Source organism: Bubalus kerabau, chromosome 4, assembly GCF_029407905.1.
Source record: "Bubalus kerabau isolate K-KA32 ecotype Philippines breed swamp buffalo chromosome 4, PCC_UOA_SB_1v2, whole genome shotgun sequence".
Taxonomy (NCBI): Eukaryota; Metazoa; Chordata; class Mammalia; order Artiodactyla; family Bovidae; genus Bubalus; species Bubalus kerabau.
In genome coordinates, this window is record NC_073627.1 from 42845409 (window position 1) to 42870806 (window position 25398).

A 25398-nucleotide genomic window follows, 5' to 3' on the forward strand; every position below is an offset into this window, starting at 1 on the left:
CTCCAAGCAAATATCTCTTTCAAAATAAGTTAACGCCAACTCTATACATTCAACCCAAATATTTCTAAATGAATTACAAGAACCATTTAATGTGGTTTATGCTGAATGTAACCTCTGTAAAAAGAATAAAGGAAGGAGAAAGAAAGGGAAAAAAAAGGTCAGTAACACTTACTTGGTAAGATTTGTGATAAGTGGATAGTTCATCACAAGCCCTCTCAGAAACTCTGACAAGTCCTTGTATGAATGGTAACGATAAAGAGCCAGATTTGAGGAGGAGCGTAACATGAGGCGTTCCAAACCATTCTCAGCTGAGAGGTCTTTAATTAAAGCTTCAAACTCTTTAGTGGTCGGATCGCTGACATCATCAGTATTGGTACTGTCCCCCTTGCCCTTCTTTGATTCATTGTTTGAATCTGTTGAAGATCGGACAAGTGTGAAGTTGACCTGAACAGCACCTTCACTCTTTACGGTCACATTCTTGGTGACCGGGTTATACCTGCAATAAAGTAGACAGATCAGGGTCACACATTTGCAGCTGGAGTACCCAAGCCCTGGCAAGACAGGGCAACTCAAGGTTGCTTAGCCTCTCTAGGGCTTTCTGGCGATAATCTTCCAGAATAGAGCTGTTTCTTTCATCCTCAAGCACTCAATTTCAGAGCATTCAGTAACTCACCCTCGAGCAGATGCGGTGATTTTATAAGTTCCTGGAACCAAGAGACGCCAGTAATCTCCATTTTTGTAAGTAGTTACTGGGTGATTAATTTCAGCAACACTAATGGTGGCATTTAGTATACCTCTGCCATCTGTGGCGTCCAGGACGAATCCTTTGACACCCTGATGGACCTGGACAAAGCACAAGGATATCCAGATTTTACTGATAAAGATTATCATCTAGATATTTTAATATACCTCTGCCATCTGTGGCATCCAGGACGAATCCTTTGACACCCTGATGGACCTGGACAAAGCACAAGGATATCCAGATTTTACTGATAAAGATTATCATCTAGATATTTTGGGAGTTCACATCCAATATAACAGATTCTTAAATAATGTAAATGTGTGGAACAAACAGAAACTCAGGACTTCAGAGTAAAGCTAAATGTAACCATCCATTAAATAAAACATTTTATTTTCTGAAAGGCTAATTTTTCAGAAGTTATATTTGTCTTTACCATGAGGACTATAAACAACTGTTTAAACTTCAGCACCAATTTCAGAATATAGGACATTCAACAAGAAAACTGACCTGACTGCTTTAAAAAGGAAACGTCATTTAAAAAAATAGAGGATTACTCTAGATCAAAGAGAGTAAAGAGATGTAATAATCAAACCAAATACAATGCATGAATCTTGACAAGATTGTGGTTCTAAAATACAGCTATAGAAAGACATTTTGAGGACAATAAGGAGGAAATTTGAATGCGGACTAAGTATCAGGCAGTGTAGGGAGCAAGTGTTAATTTCCTCAGGTGCTCTCTCTCTGCTCTGCTCAGTCATTTCAGTCGTGTCTGACTCTCTGAGACCCTATGGAGTGTAACTCACCAGGCTCCTCTGTTCATGGGATTTTCCTGGCAAGAATACTAGAGTGGGTAGCCATGCTCTCTCCTCCAGGGGATCTTCCCAAACCCAGGGATCGAACCTGTATCTCTTGGATCTCCTGCACTGGAGGTGGATTCTTTACCATTAGTGCCACCTGGGAAGCCCTTTTCTTAGGTGAGATAATAGCAATTGGAGATGTCAGGTAGGAGAATTAACTCTATTTTTAGACTACTTTTAAATATTCTGAAATACTTAGGGATAAATATCATAACACCTGCAATTTATACTGAAATAGTTCAGCAAAAATATGTGTATATACATGTGTGTGTGTTTATGTGTATGTATATAAAAAATACAAATGCAGCAAATGTAGAAACTGTTAAACCTAGGTAAAAGAAGAGTAGTATTTATTGTGTTAGTCTTACAATTTTTCCTAATGTTTAAAAAATTTCAGAATAAAGTGTTCTAAGATATTAGTATGTAAAGTGAAAGTCACTCAGTCGTGTCCAACTCTTTGGGATCCTCCAGGCCAGAATACTGGAGTGGGTAGACTTTCCCTTCTCCAGGGACTCTTCCACACCCAGGGATTGAACCCAGGTCTCCCACATTGCAAGCAGATTCTTTACCAGCTGAGCCACAGGGAAGCCCAAGAATACTGGCATGGAAGCCTATCCTTTCTCCAGTGGATCTTCCTGACCCAGGAATCAAAGCAGGGTCTCCTGCATTGCAGGCAGATTCCTTACCAACTGAGCTATCAGAGAAGCCCATTAGTATATAAACCCACACCCTTTATGCCACTTTACTCAGAAAAGTACTGGCACAAAGGAGTACTCAGATTATCCTAATAATTTTCATCATTATTAGCATATTTTTACAGTCTTTACCTATTGGCTACCATGCACAACCATCCAAACAAAAAGAAAACTAATCATTTCACAGTAAATCTATGGCAAAAGGAAAAAAAACCACATTTACCCCATAGCCCATCTTTTGCTTCCTTAGTCACTCAGTTGAAACTGGCCCTTTGTGACCCCATGGACTGTAGCCCACCAGGATCCTCTGTTCACAGGATTTTCCAGGCAAAAATACTGGAGTGGGTTTCCATTTCCTTCTCCAGGGGATCTTCCCCACCCAGGGATCGAACCTGGGTCTCCTGCATTGCAGGCAATGATTGTTTACCAACTAAGCCACCAGGGGAGCCTAAAATGCTGAGCTTGCTTATCACTTGACACATTTTTAGGTGTGTATCCAATTTATATTAGCCTTTTATAAAGACAAGGGTAAAAAGTGACACTATTCATTAAGTGTAAAACATCATCACTACATCATTTAATCTTTTCAAACTTTTCTCCACACATAAAAATAAACTTATTTACATCCATAAATCTTCTAAATAAATTTACTAAAACATGAATAGGTCAAGCTGGAATTCCAATGAGGTGTATTCCAAAATCAATGCATGAAAACCACATGTACACACAAAAATCTTGCTCTTGGGAGAAATTTCCGATGTCACTCCTGAATAGTCACCTGTTTCATAAACTGGATAAGGGATCTTCGATTCTGTGCCCAAAATTTTGGCAGGTCTTTCTCAAATGGGTATTTCACACAACCTAGTTCAATAGTCACTTCAAAGCAATTTGTTTGCAAATAGTTCCAGTCCTGCATGCCACCTGAAGGATAAAAACTTTAAATTAGTTACTCTGAAGAAGTTCTAACTAGCTCAGATCCCAAATGGTAAGCAACATTCCTAGTAAAAAGTCAAATTTGTTCTTTTATCAGCATAGTTGAACACCAATAATGTGTTCATGTAAGAGCGCGTCTATGCTTGTGGTACAGGTAAAAAACATCTGTACTTTCATGTTCAGAAAGAATTCAAGTGTAGCTTACACTCTTCTAATTATTAGCACATCTAATGTTCTTTATAATAGCCAGAGGGAAAATATAACATTTTAATCAAGTACGATAATTTTACTCAAAATTCAAAGTGCACCAAATATAAAAAATTGTTGAAAAAGTAATTTGAATGTTTTAAACTAATTATAAAATATTTTTAAAAGAATGATTATTTCTCAAAACTAAAAACTCAGTAACAAGCAGTACCATTGGGAGGACAGAAAATCCATCAAGTCGCATGGCCTTGATATAAAAGAATTTTACCTGGGACATTGTACCAACTGGCTCCATTTGTTATTCCATGAGGAAAATACTCATTAGGGTACATATTCTTACAAGGTCTACCTTGAAACATCTGCGAATTTTCCTTAAAAAAAAAAAAAAGAATCTTTATTTGTATTTGTTTGTATCTGCATCAAAAAAACATGAGGAGGATAAGGAAAGATAATAAGAGTGGTTACCAATAAGGTATATGTTGGGGTGGATGGAGTCATGGAAGCAGAGACTTTTCAATGCATAGCTTTCTGTGCCACTTTGATTTTTTACTATATGGACTTACTACCTACTTTTTAAAACCAAAATTAAACAGTTTATGCTCTGTTAAAAAAAAAAAACTGAAGGCTTCATTTATTACTTGTATTTACAAGTAATATAAAAATCCAACCCAATCCCTCTCAAAAGCAAAACCAAACTGTTCATATTCATACTTTGATTTCATGATCTCAAGAGGCTTAAAGTCCCTAAAAGGTAGTTCACAAACAAGGACAGGTAAGCATCTTTCTCTGACTTGTTAGGGACCGAGGCAGCCCTTCTGTTCTTTGTAGTTATTTTATTCTGCTACAACTGGTTCACCTTTTTCTTCCCTAAAGACAATACCCTGCTCCTTGAAACAGTTCGTGTCTTTGTGTCCTCAGTCTCCAGCAGTGTCTAGCACAGCATGTGTGCAATTGTTTGCTCAATACGGAGTAAAAAAAAAAAAAAAAATTCTATAGAGGCACAAATAAACACTATTGAAAGCTAGAGGAGAGAAAGATTATTTCTGACTAGAGTGACAGGGGAATTTTCCTGAAGAAATTTAGCTCTGGAAGATGGTCAAAACTTCACCTCTCTCTTTTGTAAATAGAAAATAAAAAGTACAGAAAAGTATAAAGAGAGAAATAATTTCTTACTTTCCCCCCACTGAGAATTAACCATTTAACTTTAAAATATACAAAACAATCCCCTTTCATACACTTAACATACCATTTACAGGCTTACCATTTATACCACTCTACTATCAAATGAAAGTTATTACTTTAGATTACTGGAATATTTATGTACATGTTGTATATGTGTACAAAGGGAGAAGACAAGAGTGTTAAAGTTTAAAATAGGCTTCTGGGGACCTTTGAGGTGGCACTTCCAGGTGAAACAGTGTAGGTGGAAGATTGATGACAAGAAACTGAGGCATGAGAGAACAACAAGGAAGTAGAGACAAGTGGAAACTATTCAGGTTTCTTATTCTTCTTTTGAACTAATTTTAGACTTGTAGAAATGTTGCAAAAATAGTACTGAGTTTTATACATCGTTGATCCACTATTTCCTATGTTAGCATTTTATATAATCATAGCACATTGATCAAAACAAAAAAACTAATTCAGTTGTGTCCAACTCTTTGCAACCCCATGGACTGTAGCCCATCAGGCTCCTCTGTCCTTGGGGATTCTCTAGGCAAGAATACTGGAGTGAGTTGCCATGCCCTCCTCCAGGGAATCTTCCCAACCCAGGGATTGAACCTAGGTCTCCCACATTACATGCAGATTCTTTACTGTCTGAGCCACCAGGGAAGCCCTAATATCGGTATGATACTATTAACTAAAGTAACCTACATTTTATTCAAATACCACTAGTGTTCCACAAATGCCTGCTTGAAATTTTCTCTTCCCTTGAGATCTGTCACATTCTATAGCTGTTTTTTCACTTTCACTTAATTGAATTAAAATTAAATTTTATTATACTTAAAATATAATAAAAGTTATTGTAGAAAATTAGAAAATTGAGGCAAGCAAAAAGAAGAAAAATATAAAGCCAGAAATCACCAATCATTTCCTATTTTGACATATAACATTTGACCATTTTTTGACCCTTTTCTCTTTTCTCTTCACTAATTGTCAAAGGGCAGGCACTTCTTCATTTCTTTTTGCTTTTCTTCTCTTCCAGAAGCTATGTGTTTGGAAGATTTTCCTTTAAATCTACCATCTGCCCTTTTAAATTGTGCTTATCCCTTTAAATACACCAGATCCTTTAATTTGTATGTACTTTGAAACCTCCTCCATGTATTCCACTGCCTTCACCTGCCCAGTTATTATGTTAGTATTTTCAGATTTAGGTTTCAGATTAAGGGCACATTCACTGCTTGGTGGTCATTCTGAATCATCTTAACACCTGCCTTTCCTTAAACTTCCCTCTTTTGTCTTCATTGATTTTGGGAAGGTTTTATGCTAATTTGAAATAAATCATACAAAGAAAGACAAATACTGTATGATATCACTTATATGTAGAATTTAAAAAATACAACAAATTAGTGAACATAACAAAACAGACTCAGAGACACAGAGAACAAACCAGTGATTATCAGTGGGGAGAGGAAAAGGGAGGGGCAAAACAGGAGTAGGGGATTAAGAGGTACAAATTACCATGTATAAAGTAAGCTACAAGGATATACTGAATAACACAGGGAAATAGCTGATATTTTATAATGACTATAAATGGAGTACAATCCTTAAATATTGTGAATCACTATATTATACACCTGTAACATATAATATTACACATCATATGTACTTCAATTTTTTAAAAATTAGGAGAAAAAAATGAAGAATATGAGTAAAAAGAACAATAATTGAGAAGACAGAATCGAAATGAATGCATGTCAGATTATTCACAGCTCTGCTTTAGTTCAAGGCAAAGTGATCCACAGAGAGAAAGACAAACAAAGCTGGGATTAGAAGGCTCAAATAGAGGATAAAGGCTCAGAATCACCATAGCGGGAAATGAGCCAGGGAGTCAAGTTGCTTGCTGGGGAGAATGGAGGGCTAGGCTGAAGTTAAAGTGCACTATATATACATATTGTAGTCAACTGCCATAACTGTGTGACTTTTCTGGGATGTATCAGAGAGGTGACTATAATTAATAAGGGTTGGCCATTGGCAAGGCAGATATGTCAAAAGGGCATAAAAGATCCTAAGACCCCTCACTGAAAGGTATGTCCATGGGTCTAGGCTGGGTAGAAAAGAAACCAAATCAAAAGGTTTAAAGGTCAAAGAAAATAAAAAGAGGCTAAGGAATGCAAAGTTACAAAGAGGGTGAAAAGTGGAACGATAATAATGGGCAGAATGTGATGGGGACACGTATAAAATTTTATCTCTTAGTTTCTACTTGGATGATTTGGAAGTTTTCTCATTTTAAAAAAAATTATTTCAGGTATATCCCTCTAAAATGGCATGTCCAAACCGAAGACAACTATACTTTAAAGTGAAATAAGACACATACTCCCTGTTAGAAACTCTGAACAATCTCACAAGCTCACCTTGTATAGAAGGAGGGAGTGGGAAAAGCAAAATGACAGAAGGGTCTGACTGGAGAGTGCAGACTGCAGTAAGAAGCTTCACTTATCAATGACCAATAACATCACAGACTGAGCCAGTAGTGAGACCAAAACCAGAAACTAACAAGCCTAGTTCCCAAGCCTCAACTTTTAACATGCTTTCCGATAACAATTTTTAAAATAAAATTTCATACAACATTTCTGATTATGAAAGTAACGTATATTCATTATAGGAAGTTGACAAAATACAGAAATTTCTACCTGCTCCCTGTAGTATGTTACTATTGGGTGCTTAAATACCTTAGACTATAGGTTGGCAATTTTTTTCCTGTAAAGAGCCAGATAGTAAAAATTTTAGGCTTTACAGACTCAGAAGGTTCTGCTGCAATGACTTGATTCTGCCCTCTGCATCTATTGAGATGACTGTAGTGTTTGTCTTCTTTAGTCTGTGAATGTGGTAAATTACACTGACTTGTGTTCGAATGTTGACTGAGAAAGCCGCAACAGACAATATTTTAAAGAATGGATGTGGCTGTGTGTCAATAAAACTTTATTTGCAAGAACAGGTGGTAGGTTGGATTTTGTCCTAGAACTGTAACTTGTCAATCCCACCACAGACTACTTTATGAGATTTATAGTTAAGTATTTGTCAAATGAAATAAACTAGCAGTTTATTAGTTTATTACGTTCCAGGTACTGTGCTAAAAGCTATAGATGAAAAGACATTACGTGAGCTTAAAGGCTAATGGGGGAACACGCTAAGTACATTTAGACGAGACTGGGAGCATTCAGGATGGTATGGCTGTAGACCACATGCAGCACATTTAAAAGTGAGGTGGGAAACAAAGAAGAAAAAGAAGTAAAGTGGTCTGCAAGGAAAAAAGGAAGGCTTAACAGAGAAGAAAGCACTTGACCTGAGACTTGTAGGGCTTTGTCTTAAAGCATCTTTTAATGAAAAATTAATTTTTATAACATTATATGTTTGAGCACAAGCCTACCTTGGAGTAAGAAAGTGCTATTTGTTGAAACACAGCATCATCTGGTGATTTACTATATGTGGCAATGCCTTGTTCATCATCATCAAAAGGGTAGTTAACCACCAAAGTACCTATAAGGGAAATGAGGAAAATGTATTGTGTTATTTCTTGCAAGATGGAGCATTAACAGAAAGTAAGCTTTTCACAATCCTGCCAGGGACAGGACACCAATGCAATTTTCCAAGACTAATTTCCTCAAGAGAAATGAAAAAGTTGTTAACTTCCTTGGGAGAAAATCAAAGTAGATAAATAAAATATTAATATTAAACAGCTGTGCATGACACTTAAAGGCTGCATTAACTGGAAAAATCTTGGGAGTTTACCTGAACTTACAGGCATAATTCACACATTAGAACTGAAATCAGAAGTATACAGGCTTAATTAAACAATTTCACTTTTGTAATACTAAGGATCAGAAAATGTGAGCCAAACTTGATTTTTTTTTTTTTTGGTAAATTCAGACATTTATAAGCTCAAATTTTAAAATAAGAAAGAACTCTTGAAGTCCAATTAACCCACCCTCTTCATTTTGTAGATGTGGAGTCTAAAATGGAGATGCTAAACAACTTATGTTATGGATAGGTGAACTAGTCCCGACATTCACTCTGAAACAAATGCTAAAAATTTCTTTTATGTTCATGTTATAAATTTGTCAACTGGAGTTATATCATATGGTTTTTTCATGACCTAAAGTACAGACAGTGCGTTTTAAAACATACAGAAACGATGTCAACTTCCTTCATGGTACGCATAGGAAATGAAGCAATTAGGATGCTTCTCTGGCAGAAGCCCTGAGCCTACTCCCCCACCATAGAATCAAATCCCTTATCTTCCTATTATTCACATCAGTTTCATTTGTCCATGTGTCCATTTATTCTGCCTTCATTAGGCCATTCATTTTGCCTTTTTGTCATGCGACTTCCTGCATGCGGAAGTGAAGGAACATACTCAACTTGAATCCAGATGAAGTAATCCTGTGGTAACAAACACCAGCAAACATCTGGTGTTTAAAACATCTGTTTTAAAAAATTTTCTTTAAGAAACAAGTATGAACACTCATTTTATTTCTCAAAACAGTTCTAATAAGGTAAGTGTACTTCAACACCTGTTTTTAGACAAATTACTCCAAAAATTCTTTAAATTTCACCCTGAATTGATGACTTGGGTTTAAAAATGACAACTGAAAAAAGTCAACTTCTACTTAATATTGCCTTTCAAATGGTTAATTTTCTAAGGCCAAAAAAAAATTTCATAAAAGACTTAAGATATTCCTATAAAAGTTTATTTTTAAAAAATTAGTATCAACACAAAAAGCATGAGCTTTTTACAAAATTTACAAAAAGATAAATTTGACTTCATCGATATTAAAAAAAGTGTGCATCAGAGGTCATTAAGAAAGTTAAAATATAGCCTATAGAATGGGAGAAAACATGTGCAAATAAGCAATTTGATAAGGGTCTAGAGCCCAGACTACGTCAAGAAATCCTGCAACTCAACAAAAAGATGAAAAACCCAATTAAAAATGGGTGAAAGACTTGAATTGGAATTTCTCCAAATAAGATATACAAATGACCAAGAAGCACACAAGAACATGCTCAGTATCATTAGTCATCAGGGAAACACAAATCTAAATTTCAGTAAGATATCACCTTTCAGCCACTAAAATGGCTGCAATCAAAAAACCACAAATTAACAAGGTAAGTAAGGATGTGGAAAAACCAGAACCCTCATATATTGCTGATGGGAACATAAAATGGTTCTGCTACTGTGGAGTAGTTTGGCAGTTCATCAATAAGCTAAACATGTTGGCATTTCCATCAAAAAGCCAAACATAGGGTAACCTCAAAGAATTGAAAACAGAGACTCAGATATTGTATGCCAATGTACACAGTAGTATTATTTGTAACAGTGAGAAATAAAAACAACCCAAATATCCATCCACAGATACACAGATAAACCAATTATGGTATATACCTACAATGGAATATTATTCAGTCATAAAAAGAAATAAAATACAAATACATGCTACAACGGGAATGATCTTTGAAAACATTATGCCAGGTGGAAGGAGACAGACACAGAGGGTCATATATTGTATGATTTCATTCCTATGAAATATCCAAAACAGGCAAGTCCCTAGAGACAGAATGTGGATTGGTGGTTACCAAGGGCTTGCGGGGCATGGGGATAGGAACAACTGCTTCACGGGTAAGGGGTTTCCTTTTGGGGAGATGAAAATGTTTTCTAACAAAATAGAGATGGTTATGGCACAACATTGTGAATGCACTAAATGTCACTGAATTATTTACTTTAATATGGCTTATGTGATATGAATTTCACCTAAATAAAAATTAACATAAAATTTACAAAAGGAAATCTTACTTTTCTCTAAATTCTTTCAAAATCCTTGTAAATTAAGTTGGCAGCAAAGAATTCCTCTGTTAAATTTCTTTGCCAAGATTTCAAAACTCATTTAAAGATTTTAAAGATGAGAAAATGAAATATGTCATGGAAAGAAACATATCTACATGATTAAAGCTGTATCCCCACCATGCCAAGGTCTTGATACCACATGTGTACATATGTAAATTATTCTCACTGGAATGTAACTAGAATTATGTTTTCAGATTTAGTCAACATGACATTTGATGTATTCTGAGAATATTTTTAAAAGCTCAAAACAAAAAATATTTTCTGTCACACATGGTATGCAATCAATAAAGTAAGAAAAAAAGCAAAAAAAAAAAAAAAAATTGCTAACCAGGCTGTAACTTCATAATTCCTATTTGGGTCTTTGAGAATTGTCCATGATTACCAGTTATAAAAGACTTTTATCCTACTGTTGGCAAACTTTCAAAGCCATTTTGGGGGAATCTTGATTTACTTCTTAAATACAAATATCCTTAAACATATACTGTCATTTCTAAAAGGGCAGGTTAATCTATACGCCATCAAATCTCAACTGATACTTTCTTGTATGGTCTAACAAATATTGACAGTAAATTTCTTATGCATTGCCCCTGGTGTTAATACTTTCATTCTTTTTTTTTTTTAATTTACTGAGATATAATTCACATATTGTACAATCCATCCATTTAAAGTATAAAATTCAATGTTGTTCCATATATTCACAGGGTTGTACAACTATCCTTACTATCTAGTTATAGACCATTTCATTACTTAACAAAAACAAAAACAAAATCCATACCCATTAACAGTGACCCCTTCTCTCCCACCTCGAATCTATTTTCTGTCTCTATGGGTTTGCCTATTTCTGAGTATTTCATTAAAATGTAATCATATAATATATGGTTTCTTATGATTGAATTCTATCACTTAGAATGTTTTCAAGGCTCATTTATGTTGTAGCATGCATCAGTACTTTTTTCCTTTTCATTGCCAAATAACATTCAATTGTATAGCATATTTCATTTAATCATCAGTAAGTCAACATTTGGGTTATTTATATTTTGGTGATTATGAGTGCTGCTATTATGAACATCCACATATAAGTTTACATGTAGACATAAGTTTTCGGGTCTCTTGAGTTTTGACACTTCTTTACACAACCATAGTTGGACATTGTAATGATTTTTAATCTTGACCTCTCATCCTATTCAACTGATAAATTCCGGCTGAATTATATGGAAGTGTATAAACTCAGGTATTACATAAGAATGAGGTCCCTGTGTTGCAGTTAAATACACAGCAGATGAAAGACAAGAGAATGTCAAAATCTAAACCTACATAAAAGGGCATATTAAACTTTAGGGAGAAGTAGAACTAAACATTTGGATCTGTTAGTGTTTAATTTTTATGAATGACAAAGAACATGTTACCAAATTCCCAGGAAAAGGGATAAATATAAAACATGTGTGAGGGATAAATATAAAACAGTTGTGAGGGATAAACATAAACCACATGAAGAACTAGGTGAGAGAAATGGAGGGAGAAGGAGGAAAAGGGAAGCAGGGAGAGAGTGAGAGACCGAAAGAGGAAAGGGGGGGTGATGGAAAGAGGGAGTACAGAGGAATATGGGGACAGGGCAGGGGGCGGGAGGGGAAAACAGCCAGGAAACTGGCTTAAAAAGTAATGAGAAAAGACCTTTGTTGTTGTCTGCCATAAAAGCAATAACAGGATACCTACTTTAATAGAGCCTAAGACAATAAACACATAAAATTCCACCAGGATTTTCAAATGCTCTCAACAAGAATTAATTAGTGGAATATCAAACTGCTGTTACCTCCATGCAGGTTTGCTGATAGCACAAATGGATAGGTCTTCATCCAGCTCATTACAGCAATAGTTTCTGGTTGGGTGGGCTCTGTGATCTGAACGAACTGGTCCGGGAAATTCCGGTTCAGGTCAAAGTTGTTGCTGTTGTTTCTGCCGATTACACTTACTAGATCTCCTGCATGATAAAAGATTCAAATGTACGCTATATTTCACTTACATTTTAATCCAGCACAAATGACTTCAGCTATCTTAACTCAAAGCTAAGTGTGAACACATCAGGCTTCACTATGATCTATCACAGTACAACTGAAACTGAGCAGGACCCTGTGAGGCCTTCCCAGGTACAAAAGCTCCTCTGCATGCCCTGATTCTTGTTTGCAGAAAAAAGACTTTCATTTCTGAGGTCTTCTCTGAGATCCACAAGCAATGACTAATTAGGGAAGTGAGGAAATTCAGAAACAAAGGAAAAGAAGTTAAGCCAAAAAAGTAATGACAACAGTTCAGGATAAAACTGTCCTAGTTCCTCCTCCAGAATACATATAATCTGACACATCTCCTTGAGTTGTTCAGCAGGAACTAAGGCCCCTGCTTAGTAGGGGAAGACGACTCTGCTGAGCACAAGCATGTAGACCCCAGACTGGTTGAAACCAACTGCTCAACCTTCAACTGAGACAGCTGATAATTAAGATTCCTGAAACATCATCCTGTTACATCACCACCAACCTGAAGAAAGTCATGCACCGTGCACCATCACCCCAAATGTTGCCTTTAAAAACCCTTCCCTGAAAGCCATAGAGGAGTTTGGGTCTGTTGAGCATAAGCTACCCATAATCCTTGTTTGATGTCTGCAAATAAAATAAGTCCTGTACTTTACTTCACAGCAACCTGGTGTTAGTAAACTGGCTTTGCTGTGCGGCAGGTGAGTGGACCCAAGTTCAGTTAGGTAACATGATTAAAACAAACTGTTTTTATGTTTTAAAAAAAATGTATCTCTTCCAGATCTTTTGAATAGGAAGGTAAAACCATTATCCTTTCATTTCTGCCTTTCATCATACTTTGAGGGGGGAAAAAGCCCAATCATACAAATTATATGAAAATATTGCTCAATTGTCAATAATCCACATACAACAATGTGATCACAGTATTAAGTGGGCAGGACTGATATGAGGGGGATTTTATTGTACTGATATATAGGTCACTGCTGCTGCTAAGTCGCTTCAGTCATGTCCGACTCTGTGCGACCCCATAGACGGCAGCCCACCAGGCTCCCCCATCCCTGGGATTCTCCAGGCAAGAACACTGGAGTGGCTTGCCATTTCCTTCTCCAATGCATGAAAGTGAAAAGTGAAAGTGAAGTCGCTCAGGTTGTCTACTTGAAAGTTATACAGTCGTGTCCGACTCCTAGCGACCCCAAGGACTGCAGTCTACCAGGCTCCTCTGTCCATGGGATTTTCCAGGCAAGAGTACTGGAGTGGGGTGCCATTGCCTTCTCCGTTATAGGTCACTAAACAAAGTTAAAAAAAAAAAAAAAAAACAGACCAAATGAAAAGAAAAAAGTTGCCGTACGCTTACATTAAAGGGATCACTATTAAAAGGTAAAGTTAGTCAGGAACATGGTTGGAAGTTTCACCTGATGGAAGAGAAAGAGTTCAACTTGTGCTTACTCCATTTTACTAAGGGATAAGAAAATGAATGCGAGTGAGTGAAGAAAGCCTACTAGAGGGATCACTAGTAGTAAGTATGAGTTCCATCTTTCAGAAAGATCTCAAGGGAGGAATGTGGAAGGGATTTGGGAGGCTGACAAAGAATGAGGTCCTAAAGAAAAGAATCTAAATAATATACATATATAAGGATTAACCTGCTGCTGCTGCTGCTGCTAAGTCGCTTCAGTCATGTCTGACTCTGTGCAACCCCATAGACGGCAGCCCACGAGGCTCCCCCGTCCCTGGGATTCTCCAGGCAAGAACACTGGAGTGGTTTGCCATTTCCTTCTCCAATGCATGAAAGTGAAAAGTGAAAGTGAAGTCGCTCAGTCGTGTCCGACTCCTAGCGACCCCATGGACTGCAGCCCACCGGACCCAGTCATTCACTAATCCAGTCTCTCAGTGTTCAATCAGTGATAGTAACAAACCATGTGGCTGCATATTCATATTGTGGGATCTATTCTATTCACCGGTATCACTGTCTGGAAGGAACCACAGATTAGGAAAAGACGGATTCTCACTCTGCAGTGTTCTGCATAAGGTGGCCCGTGTAATAAAATTGCTCTCCTTGCCCTTACTGTGATGCCCCAGCAGAGACGGGCTAGCCCAGGGAAGGTAGAGGAATGGGAAATCAGTAACTCAGCAGGTTTAGACTACATATACATGCAGAGTAGAACTGGGAGTCAAAAAGTTTGCTTTGAGTTTTCACTTATTAGATAAGGTTCCCAACAAAATAATTTAACAAAAATTAATGTCAAAATGAAGCAATTTATTAAAATCTTACATTATTTTAGTAAACAAGAACCATTACCAAAGTGGAGACTTCATTAAATATAAACTTGATGGCATAATTGGTGAATAAACTAGCCTATCTTAAAAGAATACAAAAACTAAAACCAATGATTAAATTATAAGACTAAAACAGGAAGAAATTTTAGGGAAACAACTAGTTCAAATTATTTTCTATGCTCAAATAATTATGCCATATGATAAACAATGGACATGAGTGAGCAAACTCTAGGAGATGGTGAAGGACAGGAAAGCCTGGCATGTTTCAGTCCACAGGGTCGCAGAGTCAGGCATGACTTAGCAACTGAACTGAATGATAATCAAAATGATTAAGCGTTAATAGACAACTATTCTTTACCTTCCTGGGCCTTTTCATACCCATCAGGATTCATGGATGGCATAAGGTGAATTCTAGTGTTAAGAACCAAATCTGTTACTTCAGGATCTGTACCAAAGTTCTTACAAAGGTATTCGATGAGGTTCAGTAGCAGTTCTCTTCCAACCACTTCATTTCCATGCATATTTCCAATGTACTTAAATTCTGGTTCACCTGAAAACAGAATTACATGGAAGACCTTTTTTCCTCTTCATTCATCCTAGACTTGCTCACTTTTCACCCAATACACAAAGACCTTGAACCAAAAATGTAAGCTATATTTTGACAAAAGAAACAGGAAAAAGCATCTTATAAAGCAGCTTTGTTACTACTACATGTCAGGTAGCAAGCTCAAAGTAAACATATATTATATATATATATGAATATGTATATATACATAGAAGGGCTTCTCTGGTGGCTCAGTGATAAGGAATCTGCCTGCCAATGCAGGAGACACAGGTTTGATTCCTGGGTCAGGAAGATCTCCTGGAGAAGGAAATGGCAACCCACTCTAGTATTCTTGTTTGGGAAATCCCATGGACAGAGGAGCCTGGTAGGTTGCAGTCCATGGGGTCGCAAGAGTCAGACACAACTTAGCGACTAAACAGCATATATATATATATATATATATATATACACACACACACACACACATACATATATCATATGCAACAAAAATAAAAATACTTCTAGCAGGAATAATCTAATCTGTGTGTGTAGTATGCTAAATATGCTGCATAAGTCGCTCAGTTGTGTCCAACTCTCTGTGACCCCATGGACTATAGCCTGCCAGGCTCCTCTGTCCATGGAATTCTCCAAGCAAGAATACTGGACTGGGTAGCCATTCCCTTCTCTAAGTGATCTTCCCAATCCAGGGATCGAACCCAGGTCTCGGTTTCCCACATTGCAGGCAGATTCTTTACCATCTGAGCCACCAGGGAAGCCCATGGTGCATAATATGGATTATCAAATGCTTTTTTTTTTCCTAGCAGAAGATTGGTTCCATTTTCTTGAATCCAGTTATAAATACTACAGGTGACCTTTCGAGATGAAGCAAAGAAATATAGCCCACAGCTCTGAGAAGCAGTACTGAAATTATGTGTGACACTACACCAATTACCTGGTTCATGGACACCTGGGTTATCAGAGATCTCCATTACATAAAGTTCTCTTGACTCTACCGATTTTCCCAGTGAATAAAGTCGGGTGATGTTAGGATATTCATTGGCAAACCTTCTCAAGAAGATTTCCATGTCAGGGAAGTGGTGGTGGTGAAAGTCCTGTGGCTGAACTGGCTGGTGGGTAGACTGTGTTGCAGGAGGACTATTAAGAGTAGCGGCTGTGCTAGCTGTTGCTCCAGCCTCAGTTGTGTCAGGGGTGACTGAAGCCACAGTCGGTCGTAGGCGAAAATTCACCTTTGTGGCTGGTCCTTCTTCCACTATGATATTATTAACAGTCAGTGGCATATATCTGAAAAGGAAAATTCGAAAAAGTAGATGGGCTTGGAGTTAAACTGAAACAGACAATGCTTTAACATTATAAAAGCACAACGGCCTTTTCATACTCTTGCACTGTCTCTCAAAAATCAAATCAAATAAAGAGAAATGTGCAAATTCAAGACTTTTAGGATATTATTTCACAAAGCATCTCAGATTAAGTCTTTAAAGAACTATTTCTCTTACCATCCTTTCAGGTTCCACACATTAGAATGCTTATAAAAAGTTATATTCAAAGAAGAGAAGACAATGAAAAATGGAGGTTGTTGATCCGTTTGTAACCATTCCTACAATACTCAAAGTAGGGATAAATGATCCAATTCTTCATAGCACCTTATCAAACTGACATTCCAACTACTTTACCAAATAGGAAAGTTCAAAATTGAAGGTAATTTATTTGCTACAGGTAAATCCTTAGCAAAATGAGCTTACAGAAAGGCTTCCAGAGGGCGTGGGTAACCACTCATTTTGTGTATTAGAAACCTGATGGTAAGACAGCTCTTCAAAGTGTCTTTTGTAGAGTCCTGAGTTTTTTCTACCCTGGTTTTCAATTAGCCTTGAGCTTTTAAAACTCCTTCCTCCCAATTTTACAACTATGCTTCATATCCAGTTGTATAGTTAATGTGACAAAAGACTCTATTGTAGTATTTTCTCATTACAAAAGGGGGAAAAAAATCAGAAAACAAGGAAAAACAAAAGCCAGATATAGTAAGATCTCCCCAAATGTATTTCTGTCTAGATAGAAACAGAAGCTTGACATTTTAAGAGTCTAGTTTAAATTCTTATCTAGTTATGTTTAGAGAAGAGCTAATATCCATCCTGCTCAAACTCTTCCAAAAAATTGCACAGGGAGAACCACTCCCACACTCATCTTATAACCATCACCCTGATACCAAAAGCAGAAAAAGGTATCACACGAAAAAGAAAATTATAGGCCAATAGCACTGATGAACATCGATGCAAAAATCTTCAACAAAATTGTAGCAAAGAGAATCCACCAACACATTAAAAGGATCATACACCATGATCAAGTGGGGTTTATCCCAGGGATGCAAGGATTCTTCAATATACACAAACCAATCAATGTGATACACCATATTAACAAATTGAAAGATAAAATTCGTACCCAGTTAAAACTGCTGTAATGTTATAAGTTCCAGGAACAAGTAATCTGTGGAAATCACCAAATCTTCCTGTTGTGATATTATGATTAATACCAGCCACTGAGATAGTCGCATTCTCTAAGCCAGCTCCTGTTACTGAATCTGTAACAAATCCTTTAACACCAATGTGGACCTAGAAAACAAGAATCAACATAGACTGCTCAGAGAGAGTCAATTTGGAAGGCAACAGAGAATAGCCTCTCTGCATTGATGCTAGAATTTCTCAAAAATAAGGTTATTCCTCTAGCCCTCTGAAACATTTTTCAATCCCTCCAAGTTAAAATAAAATACAGACCAAAAAGATTAAATCCTGAAACCTAGGCTGGTAAAGTACTTTTGAAATTCCCTCTTCTCAAAGCTAGACTTCTGCTTTTCTCAACGAGATACAATTGATAATATCTGGGATGCGTGCGTGTGTGCTAAGTCGCTTAAGTCATGTCTGACTCATTGAAAACCTATGGACTGTAACACTTCAGGCTCCTCTGTCCATGGGATTCTCCAGGCAAGATTACTAGAGCGGGTTTCCATGCTTTCCTCCAGGATCTTCCCAACCCAGGGATGGAACCCGTGTCTCTTAGGTCTCCTGCATCGGCAGGCGGGTTCTTTAGCACCACCTGGGAGGCCTCAATTTCTGATATATGCAATAGTATATTAGCCTGCCTGATACGTAAGTTAAACTTATGCTGTGGTTCACATGGTGGTAAAGGTTCTCTAGCAAATATGATCACATGGCGTTGTAAGAATCTGGTGATACAACTTTTGCTAGTTATTTATTTATTTGCTAATTATTTCAAGTTGTAGAGGTGTTGTAAGATAGACAAAGGAAGCTCTCCAGAGGAAAAGAGCTCACGGGAAGGGTAATGGAGGCTTAGAGTATGTTCTGATAGATTCTAATACTTTCTAAAGATTATCATCTTAAATAATAAAAAAAGACAAAAGGTATCTAGCATAGACTTATTCATATACAGAAATTTCCCCCCTATTTAATCAATTATTTCCATAGTCACCCTTCCATATGGCTGCTTTTACCTTTTCAATCAATGTGATCAAAGACTCACGATTGTTCTCCCATTCTTGTCGAAGCTGTGAAGCAGGCGGGTACTTGCAACAGGATAGTTCTAATGTGATCTCAAAACAATTGGCCCATACATAATTATAATCTTGCATACCACCTGAAACATGGAAGAAAAAGTAAGTTTATTCTCAGGATTCTACTCTCAAAAAGACCAAAGCCATCTCTGCTTATATAAACTCTCTTTCATTAAGTAGTTTGAAATCAGAGAAGGCTCTTGAATTACAGAGGAGACTAACAAGGAAAAAGGAATACACACTGGAAAGGAATATATATAAAGGAAATGTGTCTGACTGACAGGTAAACAGTTATAAAGAGCATGAATATAACAGTTAATAATTACAGTAATAATGATAACAGCTCTGTATTTGAATGTTTACTATATGCCAGTGTTACTGAGTCCAAGCTCCCTCTGCTCCCTCTGCCACATGACAGGCCAAAGTTGAGGCAAGGAAGACAACTTTATTTGAAAAGCTGGCAGACCGAGAAGATGGCAGACTGTCTCAAAATAACCATCTTGCTGGGGTCTGGATTCCAGGTTCTCTTACAGAACCAGAGAAGCGGTGAGGAACTAAAGTCAAAAGGCACAATAAAGAGGGACAGGCAGTGAGGAAGTAAAGTTTTTAAAAAGGGCCATCAGTCTTGCAAAGTATCTCTAGGAATGGGCCAGCCAGTGAAAGGGATATGTTAATTTCTGTGGACAGGGTCAGATTATCTGACAGGATCAGAGCGGAACAAAGGCACTTTAGGTTTTTTGTGTTTTTTTTAAGTTTGAGATTTTATTCATGTATTTATTTTTATTTTTTGGCTGTGCTGCGCATGTGCCTTTGCTAGTTGCAGTGGGCAGGGCTACTCTGTTGCAGTGCCCAGGCTTTTCATTGCAGTGGCTTCTCTTGTTGTGGAGCACGGGCTATATGCACTTGGACTTCAGTAGTTATGGAATGTGGGCTCAGTAGTTGTGGTTCATGGGCTCTAGAGTGAGTGCTGGCTCAGTGGTGGTGCATAGGCTTAGTTGCTCCAGGGCATGTGGGATCTTCCTGGATCAGGGATCAAACCAGTGTCCTTTGCTTTGGGATTCTTAACCACTGGGAAGCCTGGCACTTTAGTTTAACAGTCAGAAAGAGGGACAGGGTCCTTTGAGGCAGGTCAGTATGTATGATTATAATAACAAAAGCAACAAAAAGCAAGTCAAAGAAACAGTTTCAACAAGGAGTCAGAATTGGTTCTTCCCTGCAACCCAGCTCTGTTCTATGACCTTTACGCATATTAACGTTTAGTCTTTACAACAACTTTATGATGCAGGTATTGCTATTTCACCCATTTTACAGATGTGACAAGTAAGGAGAGGTGAAGATTTCTGACAGAATGAATATGAAAGATACTCAAGTGATCTTCAAGTTATGAAGGTCATTCATGTCAAAACATTATTCAGTTCAGTTCAGTCACTCAGTCGTGTCTGACTCTTTGTGACCCCATGAATTGCAGCACGCCAGGCCTCCCTGTCTATCACCATCTCCTGGAGTTCACTCAAACTCACATCCATCAAGTCGGTGATTACATCCAGCCATCTCATCCTCTGTCGTCCCCTTCTCCTCCTGCCCCCTACCCCTCCCAGCATCAGAGTCTTTTCCAATGAGTCAACTCTTCACATGAGGTGGCCAAAGTACTAGAGTTTCAGCTTTAGCATCATTCCTTCCAAAGAAATCCCAGGGCTAATCTCTTTCAGAATGGACTGGTTGGATGTCCTTGCAGTCCAAGGGACTCTCAAGAGTCTTCTCCAACACCACAGTTCAAAAGCATCAACTCTTTGGCGCTCAGCTTTCTTCACAATCCAACTCTCACATCCATACATGACCACTGGAAAAACCATAGCCTTGACTAGATGGATTGTTGGCAAAGTAATGTCTCTGCTTTTCAATATGCTATCTAGGTTGGTCATAACTTCTCTTCCAAGGAGTAAGTGTCTTTTAATTTCATGGCTGCAGTCACCATCTGCAGTGATTTTGGAGCCCCAAAAAATAAAGTCTGACATTGTTTCCACTGTTTCCCCATCTATTTCCCATGAAGTGATGGGACCAGATGCCATGATCTTAGTTTTCTGAATGTTGAGCTTTAAGCCAACTTTTTCACTCTCTGCTTTGACTTTCATCAAGAGGCTTTTGAGTTCCTCTTCACTTTCTGCCATAAGGGTGGTGTCATCTGCATATCTGAGGTTATTGATGTTCAGATCAGATCAGATCAGTCGCTCAGTTGTGTCCGACTCTTTGCGACCCCATGAATCGCAGCACGCCAGGCCTCCCTGTCCAACACCAACTCCCGGATGTTAAGGGCCTACTATTCTAACTGTACTCTTCTGTAGCATGAAGGTGACAATTAAGAGTCTGAATCAAAATGGTAGAGTAGAAGGACTTCCCTGGTGATCCAGTGGTTAAGAATTCACCTTGCAATGCAGGGGACAAGAGTTCAATCCCTGGTTGGGGAACTAAGATCCCACAGGCCGCAGAGCAATTAAACCTGAGTGCCATAACTACTGAAGCCCACACATCGTAACTAGAGACTGTGCACAATGAAATATCTCACATGACATAACAAAGATCCCGCCAACTAAGACCTGATGCAGTCAAATAAATTAAAAAAAAATTTTTTTTTAAGGTAGAGTAGAAAGATCCTGAGCTCTCAACCTCACACAGACAAAACAACTTACAGAACAACTATCTTGGAAAACAACCTGAAGAAGAGCAGAAAAGATTTTCCACAACTAAAGATATAAAGAAGGAACCACAATAAAATGGATAGGGAAGAGGCAGAGATGCTCTAGTGAGGACCCACACCCCTAGAGTAATGACTCACTAGCAGGAAGACTATCAGCATTGTGGCAGTCATCCCTGGGGAGCAAGGAGTCCAAGACCAACACCAGGATCCCCAGCCCAGGGTCCCGCATTAGGAAGACAAACCTCCAAAAAGTGTGGCTTGAAAACCAGTGGGGCTTATGTACAGGAGCATCAGAGTTGTAGGAAGTCAAGACTCTGCTCCTAAGGGTGCATGCAAAAATACACTCGCTTCAAGTCCCAGCACAGAGGCAACAGTTTGAAAGGCATCTGAATCAGACACACCTGCTGATCTTAGCCTCCTGGAGAGGCAGGAGGCAGCAGGGACTCCTCTGGGGGACTGAGATGCTAGCAGTAGCTATTTTTGTGATTTCACTTTATCATGCTGAGATGGGCTCCATTTTGGAATCTTCCCTTGAGTCTGTTAGAGCTGGAGGCCTGCCTCACCCACCAGTGGTCAAATGATGCTGAGCATCAGCACCAGTGTGCCCAAGCATTTGGCCCTGCCACAACTGAAAGGAACAAGCAGCCCACATAGGGAACACCCATCAAGTGTCTGGTTTAGGTAGCCAGAGGGGAGCATGCTGCTGAGCCCATAGGACTTCTCCAAGATTGGGAGACATACAGACTTACTTTATACAAAGAAATCAACACAGAAAATCAGGCAAAACGAGGAGACAGAGGAATGTGCTCCACACGAAAGACTAAGACAAAATCTCAGAAAAAGACCTAAATGAAATGGAGATAAGTAATCTACCTGATAAAGAGTTAAAGGTAAGGATCATAAAGATGTTCACTGAAGAATGGATGAACACGGTGAAAACTTCAACAAAGAGTTAGAAAATATAAAAAAGGACCAATTAGGGCTGAAGAATACAATAAATAAAATGAAAAATACACTAGAGGGAATCAACAGTATTATCTACAATGGAATATTATTTTTAAACTTTTAAAATTGTATATATACAATGGAATATTACTCAGCCATAAAAAAGGAACACATTTGAGTCAGTTCTAATGATGTAGATGAATCTAGAGCCTATTATACAGAGTGAAGAAAGTTATAAAGAGAAAAATAAATATCATAAACTAATACATATATATGGAGTCCAGAAAAATGGTGCTAATGAACCTATTGACAGGGCAGCAATGGAGATGCAGACGTAGAGAACAGACAGGTAGACATGGTGGGGGGCGAGGAAGGAGAGGGTGGAAAATGGGCAGAGCAGCATGGAAACACATATACTACCATATGTAAAATAGAAAGGCGGTGGGAATTTGCTATATGACCCAGGCAGTTCAATTGGAGCTCTGTGACAACCTAGAGGGGTGGGATCGGGTGGGAAGTGGAGAGAGGTTCAAGGGGGAGGCGACATGTGTATACCTATGGCTGATTCATACCGATGCATGGCAGAAACCAACACAATATTGTAAAGCAATTATCCTTCCATTAAAAATAAATAAAATGTTTTTTTAAAAAAGATGATGGCAAAAAAAAAAAAATACACTAGAGGGAATCAACAGTAGATTAGATGATACAGAATACTAGATCAGTAATCTGGAAGACAGAGTAGAGAAAATCACCCAAGCTGAACAGGAAAAAGACAAGTGAGGACAGTTTAAATGACCTCTGGGACAACATCAAGCATACTAACATTTACAGTATGGTGTCCCAGAAGGAGAAGAAAGATAAAAAAGAGAACTGATTTGAAGAAATAGTAACTGAGAACTTCCCTAACCAGTGGAAAGAAATAGATATCCAGTCCAGGAAGCACAGACAGTCTCAAACAAGGTGAACTCAAAGAGGTGCACACCGAAAAACATTATATTTAAAATGCCAAAAATTAAATATAAAGAGATTCATAAAAGCATCAAGAGGAGAACCAACTAATTATATACAAGGAAACTCCCATAAGACTATCAGCTGACTTTGCAGCAGAAACTTTGCAGGCCAGTAGGGAATGACATGATATATTCAAAGTGCTGAAAAAAATACAACCAAGAATACCCAGCAAGGTTATCATCTGAAGGAGTGATCAAGACTTTGACAGACAAACAAAAGCTAAAGGAGTTTATCACCAATAAACCAGCCCTTCAAGAAAACGTTAAAGGGATTTCTCCAAGCAGAAAAGGTCACAACTAGAAATAAGAAAATGATAAAAGAAACTAATCTCAATGGCAGAGACAAACATATAGAAAAGATAGTGGATCAACCACTTACAACATTAGTAGAGTGGCAAAAGTAAAGAAAGCAGAAGACAAAGTAGTAAAATCTATTACTATCTTCCAAAATAGTTGTACCATTTTGCACTCCCATCAATAATGAACGAGAGTTCCTGTTGCTCCACCTCTTCACAAGCATTTGCTGTTGTCAGTGCTCTGGACTATGTATGGCCTTTCTGATAAGTGTGTAGCAGTAACTTGTTTTAATTTACATTTCCCTGTTGACATATGATGTGGAATCTTTTCATGTTTATTTGCCATCTGTATATCTGTTAGTGAGATGTCTGGAGGTTTCTGGCCCATTTTTAAATGAGGTTGTTGTTTTATTAGTGGTAAGTCTTAAGTGAAAGTGAAAGTCGCTCAATCCTGTCCGACTCTTTATGACTCCATGGACTATACAGTCTGTGGAATTCTCCAGGCCAGAAATCTGGAGCGGGTAGCCTTTCCCTTCACCAGGGGATCTTTCCAACCCAGGGATCAAACCGAGGTCTCCCGCATTGCAGGAGGATTCTTTACGAGCTGAGCCACACGGGAAGCCCAAGAATACTGGAGTGGGTAGCCTATCCCTTCTCCAGCAGAACCGGGGTTTCCTGCAATGCAGGCGGGTTCTTTACCAACTGAGCTATCAGAGTTTTTAAATATATTTTAAATAATAGTCCTTTATCAGATATAATTGCCTTCCTTTTTTAGGCTGAATAACATTTCACTGGATGTAAATACCACATTTTCTTCATTCATCTGTCAATAAACATTTAGGTAACCTCTTGGCAACTGTGAATAACACTGCAGTGAACATGGGTGTACAAATTTTCAAGGTCCTTTTTCCAGTTCTTTTGTATTTATACCCTTAAGTGAGATTGTTGAGTCATACGGTAATTCTATTTTTAACTTTTTGAGGAAGCCCCATACTGTTTTCCATAGCAACTGCACTATTTTATATTCCTACCAACTGTGCAAAGGAATTGAAATTCTCCACAACTCCATCAAACTTGCTATTTTAATTCGGCTTTTTTTTTTTTTTTCTTAATAGTGATTATCCTGAGAGGTAGAAGGTGTTATCTCTTTGTGGTTTTGATTTGTTTTTCCCTGATAATGATATTAAGCATCTTTTCATATGTGTGCTGGTCATTGATGTTTTTTAAAAAAAATGTATATTCAAGTTTTTTGTCCATTTACTAATCAGATTACTTATTTTCTGTTGAGTTGTAGTCTGAATATTAACCCCTTATTTGATAAACAGTTTGCAAATATTTTTCAGTAGGCTGCCTTTTCACTATTGATTGTTTCCCTTGCTGTACAGAACATCGCAGGATTTTGAGCAGAGGTGTGATATAATCTGAACTGCCTTTTTAAAAGATCATTCTGACTCCTGGGTGGAAAATGGTGGTAGAGAAACAAAATGAAAAGCAGGGAGATGAATTAGAAGAGAATGATGGCTTCAACTAGGTTGC

General features: G+C 37.9%; 1 protein-coding gene across 1 annotated transcript in view; it reads right to left on the bottom strand.

The window, feature by feature from the left end:
- Nucleotides 1-25398, bottom strand: part of CPD (carboxypeptidase D) — a 71335-nt gene that overhangs the window by 18624 nt on the left and 27313 nt on the right. The window contains exons 3-12 of the mRNA XM_055577043.1: nt 18854-18996; nt 17788-17957; nt 16286-16635; nt 15148-15339; nt 12305-12472; nt 8023-8132; nt 3703-3805; nt 3073-3215; nt 674-843; nt 173-496 (exon numbers count right to left, since the gene is read on the bottom strand). Of these exons, the coding sequence (XP_055433018.1) occupies nt 173-496; nt 674-843; nt 3073-3215; nt 3703-3805; nt 8023-8132; nt 12305-12472; nt 15148-15339; nt 16286-16635; nt 17788-17957; nt 18854-18996 (1873 nt within the window). The remainder of the gene's footprint in view (nt 1-172; nt 497-673; nt 844-3072; nt 3216-3702; nt 3806-8022; nt 8133-12304; nt 12473-15147; nt 15340-16285; nt 16636-17787; nt 17958-18853; nt 18997-25398) is intronic.